Raw genomic sequence first — 7,500 nt, forward strand, 5'->3', positions numbered from 1 at the left:
CCCATTTCCATCCACCAATCGATCTTGAGAGTGATACACATCCAGCAAGACCGGTTCCATCTTCATTCATCTTCCATCCATCGATCCTTGTTGAGAGTGATACACATCCAGCAACAAAGATCCCATCTTCATCAATCTATCCTTTTTTATATGTTTTTATTCATAGTATCATTTTGATTCATATTCATATTTGTTTCTGTTTGCATCTTAAAAACTCTAAACTCATAAAAATCGGTTCTCTTTGTTTTCAGGTTTAAACCTTGGTTCCACCATTTTTATCAATTCGTGGGTTACCCCCCCTGTGCCTACAACACTTTTGGTATCAGAGCTGAAGCTCCTGAATCAGGTCGCTCTATCCTTGCATCATTCATATTTGTTTGCATTTGTTTTCATTTAAAAAAAAAAACAGTTTTTGCATTGTTATTGTTGTTCTTAAGAAAATAAAACTAAAGAAGGAGTTATCTAGTTTGATCCACGAAATTCTCTTAAAATACTTGTCTAGTTGTTTGCATTCATTCCCCCAGTTCCACTTGCCATATTTAGATTTTGTGCATTCATTTTAAAAAAAAAAAATCTGCATTTCCATATTTGTTTCTTGCATAAGAAAATTCAAAAAAAAAAAATAAGTGTTAGTTTTCTTTCCATATTTTCTTTTCACTTGTGTTAATTGTCATTCCATATTGATTCATTTCTTTTTTGCATTGAGAAAACCAAAAGAAAAATTATTTTAGCATAGTTTATTTCATTTCGGTTCACAATTGCAATTTTTTTTGGTTTAATTTTAATTAGCTTGCATTTTTGATTCTTATTTTGATTCGACCAGGATTTTTCCATACCTTCACTTGATCTTTGAGAGTGTTTTCAGGAAGCCATGGTAGGAAAAAACACACGGCCAAAGTCAGATGGCCAAACAGAACCAACAGTTGACAGCTTTGCAAGAGATCAATGATCGGATTGCTCAGTTGAGGAAAAGAAACAAGGCACGAGTCCAACGTCCACAGCAAGGAGAAAGGAGATTTGGAGATGCACCAGAGGCTGTCTATGTCGAGCCCAAGCCACCAGAACCTTCAAGGATCAATCAACATCCAACTTCTCAAACCCATACTCATCATGTTGCTAATTCTCGGTTTGATCATAAATCTTTTGCTGATAAAATTGAACTCCTTACATTTTCAGGAGGAAGAAGCTACCTATTTTGGGAGAGGAACCTTGATGAATGGTTTCACTACAACAACATTCTGAAAGAAGAGAGACTATCTTATGCCATTGATCAATTAAGAGGTAATGCCTTTAAATGGTGGGTACAAGAAGAAGATGATAGATGGTTTTACAAGGAGCCAGCTATCAAAACGTGGAGAGATCTTAAGGAAGTCATGAGGGATGAATTTTCACCAGAACTCACAAGTTCTAAGATCCGAAAGATATACCCAAGGAGGTATCTAACTCATGTTTCCAAAGAAAAGCCAGAACCTGTTATTGTCCAAGTAAAGGCTAAGGTAAGTCCTATACTTGATAAATCAGTTAATGAATCATCTACCACTTGTATGAGTCACTTGTCTTTGTCCAAGAATGTTAAGACAGGTCCTGAGGTCCAGAAAGAGACGAACTCAACATCCTTGTTGAGATCAAAAGTTGTCCATGATTTAAGTCCAAGAGACAAGGAGATTTTAAAACACAAATAAAGAAGAGCCAACAAGCCAGGTAAGTCTTCTAACTCTGAGAATTTGAAATATCAGACATGTTATAGATGTCATAAGAAAGGACACTATGCTGTAGTTTGTCCTACTAAGCAACCATTGATAGAAATATCACTAGAAGAAAAAACAGATTTATCTATGAAAAGTGATATTTTTATTCAATCTGATTTATTGGTTCCAAGTTCTTGTGTAATGCACTTGTCTTTGTCAAAAGGTGATGTAACAGAACTTAAGGAGCAAGAATTCAAAAGAAAAGAATCACCAGGCGTCACCCTTGTGATAGACCAGAAGATGGCTCAAGACACAAAGCTGTCCATGTTGCTTAAAGAAGCAAAACCGGTCATAAAAGTATCCCACCAAGGTAAGTTTCTAACACCACCTTTGGATACTAGTACTGACGTGTGTGTTCTTGGTACAGGGACAAAAAATGAAAGCAATAAGCTTATTATAGTTCGAAAGAAAGAACCAGACCCTAAGCTCAGCCATGAACCCACCTCTAAGTGGAAACCGAAATCTGAACAATCCATTGTTCAAGTTCGAAAACCTATGGTAAGATTCCTTTTAGATCAGCATGTTCTTAATATTTCAATGAAAGATATAATGCACTTGCTTTTTGTCCAGAATGTTGAGAATTTTTCAGGTTGCAAAGAAGAAAGCTTCAAAGAAATCCCACCAGATTATCTTATGTTGCTAGAGGATCAACTCCAAAGATGATCAGAAACGTGGCCACCAAAAATTGAAGGACCATCCACTCCAGAAGATAATAAATGACCATGTCCAGAGCAGAGGCGTGATCCATTCCTATTTTCTCAAAGGAGAACCACCTGATACAAATTCCATTCCGAAACCGAAACAGTTCCAAGGTAAGGTTTTAGAATCTCAAAAGAGGATGAAAGCTGACTTGCTCTATCTTGGTGCAGGTTACATAGTTTCGAGGTCGAAACCTTATCAAGAGGGAGGGGATGTTGTGGTCACGAAATACATGGTTCAACCAGAGTCTCACCAAACCGTCCAAACCGGCCATCTAGGAGGTACCAGCAACCGAGGTTCAGTCCAAGGTGTATATCTCTACAACCAGAAGGACTTTCAACATGAAACAACTTTGATTGGATTCTACACTCAAGAAGGAGTCCATCCCAATTGGAATCGAGCCAAAATATTCACGGAGCAAGAAGTTATGAATTTTACAAGTCAGAGGTTTTCCAGCCCGTCCATCTGCGAGTATCCGACTTTAGAAGGAGATTCCAGCCCAAGGAAAGAGCGGCCTGAAGCAAAGCCCATCATAGGAGTCAAGAGGAGTTTATCCGATTTCCAGAAAGCCCAAGATCAGGAGAAATGGCCAAGGATTTATGAAGTTATGATCCAATCTCCAAAACCGGTCAAACCAGTTCTACACTTGCCTCAATTGGAAGCTAACCGGTTCAATCAGCTTCAAACCAGACATTGGCGACCAGGAGATCATTTCAACCAATCAGAAGATATTATAGGAGTCCAGGAGGAGTTCTGCAAGTTCATACCATGCACCAGCAACCATTGGATCAGGAGGATCCTCATTTACTTCAACTTGCCTTATTTGGAGTCTCAAGCATTAAAACTCCAACAGCTCTTTTTCCTTCAGATTAGGCACGACCTCAGCACATTCCAAACCATCAAGAAGGTTCCCAGGAAGCTTAGTTTATCCCCTCAAACCGTCCAGATACAAGGAGAACACCATCTACATTCATTTGGCCAAGATTCTCACCATAAAGCCCCCAACGGCTAGTTTTCATGGAGCCATCAATTCCTTTGCTTCCAAGCTTATTATTTCGACTTTATTAGTTTCCTTATGTCATTTTATGACTGTTAGAGAGTCCCGGTAGTCGAGCCTATAAAGCTCAAGTTGTTTCTTCATTGTAAATCACCCTTGAACTTTTATGAATGAAAATACAGTTTTTCTAGTTTCTCAAAACTATTGTTCTAAGTCTTAGAGTATTGTGAGAAGCAGCTCTTGAGCATCCAGACTTATCAAAGCCTCCTTTCACAGAGCTTTGTGGCGTCCATCATCCCATTTCCATCCACCAATCGATCTTGAGAGTGATACACATCCAGCAAGACCGGTTCCATCTTCATTCATCTTCCATCCATCGATCCTTGTTGAGAGTGATACACATCCAGCAACAAAGATCCCATCTTCATCAATCTATCCTTTTTCTATATGTTTTTATTCATAGTATCATTTTGATTCATATTCATATTTGTTTCTGTTTGCATCTTAAAAACTCTAAACTCATAAAAATCGGTTCTCTTTGTTTTCAGGTTTAAACCTTGGTTCCACCATTTTTATCAATTCGTGGGTTACCCCCCCCCCTGTGCCTACAACTTTCAACATGAAACAACTTTTATTGGATTCTACACTCAAGAAGAATCAAGTTTCTCACTTGGAGCCAAAATCCCATAAAAGGCTCCAACGGCTAGTTTCCGATTTTGTTACTTTTCTTGATTTGTTTCCTTTTCTATTTGTTTTAGAACGTTAGGACCTTTGTCTCTGAGCCTTATATAAGCTCCTAGACGTCCATTGTAAAGAGCACCCTTAATCACCAAGTTAATAAAAAGTTTATTCAGTTTTATCAAAGTTGTTCTTTGTATAAAATATCGGTCTTTAGGATTCAAAGAGAGATTCTTTGTTGTCTTATTGATTTCGTGAGTCTAGTTTGTTTGTGCAAATCAAACAAGCTCAGTACACAGATTGAGAGAGTCAATCACTTCGATCCATCATTCCATCAGATTGAGAGATTCAATCAAACCTTCCTCCGCAAATCCACTTCAGTTCAAAAATGTTGTAGGCACAGGGGGGGTAACCCACGAATTGATAAAAATGGTGGAACCAAGGTTTAAACCTGAAAACAAAGAGAACCGATTTTTATGAGTTTAGAGTTTTTAAGATGCAAACAGAAACAAATATGAATATGAATCAAAATGATACTATGAATAAAAACATATAGAAAAAGGATAGATTGATGAAGATGGGATCTTTGTTGCTGGATGTGTATCACTCTCAACAAGGATCGATGGATGGAAGATGAATGAAGATGGAACCGGTCTTGCTGGATGTGTATCACTCTCAAGATCGATTGGTGGATGGAAATGGGATGATGGACGCCACAAAGCTCTGTGAAAGGAGGCTTTGATAAGTCTGGATGCTCAAGAGCTGCTTCTCACAATACTCTAAGACTTAGAACAATAGTTTTGAGAAACTAAAAAAACTGTATTTTCATTCATAAAAGTTCAAGGGTGATTTACAATGAAGAAAAAACTTGAGCTTTATAGGCTCGACTACCGGGACTCTCTAACAGTCATAAATGACATAAGGAAACTAATAAAGTCGAAATAATAAGCTTGGAAGCAAAGGAATTGATGGCTCCATGAAAACTAGCCGTTGGGGGCTTTATGGTGAGAATCTTGGCCAAATGAATGTAGATGGTGTTCTCCTTGTATCTGGACGGTTTGAGGGGATAACTAAGCTTCCTGGGAACCTTCTTGATGGTTTGGAATGTGCTGAGGTCGTGCCTAATCTGAAGGAAAAAGAGCTGTTGGAGTTTTAATGCTTGAGACTCCAAATAAGGCAAGTTGAAGTAAATGAGGATCCTCCTGATCCAATGGTTGCTGGTGCATGGTATGAACTTGCAGAACTCCTCCTGGACTCCTATAATATCTTCTGATTGGTTGAAATGATCTCCTGGTCGCCAATGTCTGGTTTGAAGCTGATTGAACCGGTTAGCTTCCAATTGAGGCAAGTGTAGAACTGGTTTGACCGGTTTTGGAGATTGGATCATAACTTCATAATTCCTTGGCCATTTCTCCTGATCTTGGGCTTTCTGGAAATCGGATAAACTCCTCTTGACTCCTATGATGGGCTTTGCTTCAGGCCGCTCTTTCCTTGGGCTGGAATCTCCTTCTAAAGTCGGATACTCGCAGATGGACGGGCTGGAAAACCTCTGACTTGTAAAATTCATAACTTCTTGCTCCGTGAATATTTTGGCTCGATTCCAATTGGGATGGACTCCTTCTTGAGTGTAGAATCCAATAAAAGTTGTTTCATGTTGAAAGTCCTTCTGGTTGTAGAGATATACACCTTGGACTGAACCTCGGTTGCTGGTACCTCCTAGATGGCCGGTTTGGACGGTTTGGTGAGACTCTGGTTGAACCATGTATTTCGTGACCACAACAGCCTTGAATTATAATTACCACCGAGTGGCGGGTAGAATCCTTTGCAGACGACTTAAATACGCGACGGGGTATTGTAAGTGGCAGAGTGGCCTTGCTGCCACGATCCACTGAGATTCAGCCCTTTGTCGCTAAGATTCGACCCTCCCCTTTCCAATCACATGTTCCTCCCCAAAACGTTAAAAAACGAAAAACCCAAAAAAAATTCAAGTATATAAAGATCCCGTCGGAGGTTCGAGATTTTTACTTGGTGAAATTCACTCTCAACCTAATATTTCAGATTGGCCGATGAAATGCAGCCCGCATGTGCACAAGTCTCGGCCAAAACCATCCTGACGGGAGCATTAAAACCCAAAAGAGTTAATTCATCCCTTCAGTACGCTTGCCCATCAGTACGCTTGGCCTCGATCATACCAAGGAAAAATGTTAACACTTGGTTGGATGATGGACCAGCATAAGTACTACTTGGACTAATCAGACTGACTTGGACAGTCCAGTCCATCAAAACTCGAGCTTATGTCCAGATCAGTACACGGATCAGTCCACGGGAAAGGCCAGCATGCTGATCTGTGTACTGACATGGTGCATCAGTTGTCCAAAATCAGTACACGGACAGTCCACGGGAAGGGCCAGCGTGCTGATATGTGTGGTCAGCATGCTGCTGATATGAGTTCAGTACACGGATCAGTACACGGATCAGTACACGGATCAGTACACGGACAGTCCACGGGAAGGGCCAGCATGCTGATATGTGTGGTCAGCATGCTGATATGAGTTCAGTACACGGATCAGTACACGGATCAGTACACGGATCAGTCCACGGGAAGGGCCTGCATGCTGATCTGTGTGGTCAGCATGCTGATATGAGTTCAGTACACGGATCAGTACACGGATCAGTACACGGATCAGTCCACGGAAGGGCCAGCATGCTGATCTGTGTGGTCAGCATGCTGATATGAGTTCAGTACACGGATCAGTACACGGACAGTCCACGGGAAGGGCCAGCATGCTGATATGTGTGCTCAGCATGCTGATATGAGTTCAGTACACGGATCAGTACACGGATCAGTCCACGGGAAGGGCCAGCATGCTGATATGAGTTCAGTACACGGATCAGTACACGGATCAGTACACGGATCAGTCCACGGACAGTCTGTGTGTGCTAACGGACAGGCACGGACGTCCTGCGTGTGCTGACGGACGCCCTGTGTGTGCTGACGGACGGCCACGGACGTCCTCTGTGTACTGACGGACGTCCTGCGTGTGCTGACGGACGGCCACGGACGTCCTCTGTGTACTGACGGACGGCCACGGACGTCCTTTGTGTGCTGACGGACGTCCTGTGTGTACTGACGGACGTCCTGCGTGTGCTGACGGACACACGGACACACACGGACAGCCACGGACGTCCTGCGTGTGCTGACGGACGTCCTGCGTGTGCTGACGGACGTCCTGTGTGTGCTGACGGACGTCCTGTGTGCACTGACGGACACACGGACACACACGGACAGCCACGGACGTCCTGCGTGTGCTGACGGACGTCCTGCGTGTGCTGACGGACGTCCTGTGTGTGCTGACGGACGTCCTGTGTGCACTGACG

The 7,500-nt window shown here is 41.9% G+C and overlaps 1 protein-coding gene across 1 annotated transcript; it reads left to right on the top strand.

Moving 5' to 3' along the window:
• The first annotated feature begins 902 nt into the window (after window positions 1–902).
• LOC125604053 lies at window positions 903–2,411 on the top strand. Its single transcript, XM_048774681.1, has 4 exons — window positions 903–1,581; window positions 1,912–2,058; window positions 2,116–2,246; window positions 2,319–2,411. Exons 1-4 carry the CDS (start codon window positions 903–905, stop codon window positions 2,409–2,411), a joined length of 1,050 nt encoding a protein of 349 aa, XP_048630638.1.
• The last annotated feature ends 5,089 nt before the right edge of the window (window positions 2,412–7,500 follow it).

The sequence above is a fragment of the Brassica napus genome, unplaced genomic scaffold (genome assembly GCF_020379485.1).
Source record: "Brassica napus cultivar Da-Ae unplaced genomic scaffold, Da-Ae ScsIHWf_457;HRSCAF=698, whole genome shotgun sequence".
Classification (NCBI taxonomy): Eukaryota; Viridiplantae; Streptophyta; class Magnoliopsida; order Brassicales; family Brassicaceae; genus Brassica; species Brassica napus.

Bases quoted from the DNA above. Each gene is read 5' to 3' on its own strand.
- LOC125604053 (XM_048774681.1), top strand. From the start codon at position 903: ATGGCCAAACAGAACCAACAGTTGACAGCTTTGCAAGAGATCAATGAT. The intron at 2,059-2,115 runs GTAAGTTTCTAA...TTCTTGGTACAG, and splicing joins CATAAAAGTATCCCACCAAG to GGACAAAAAATGAAAGCAAT. The intron at 2,247-2,318 runs GTAAGATTCCTT...CTTTTTGTCCAG, and splicing joins TTCAAGTTCGAAAACCTATG to AATGTTGAGAATTTTTCAGG.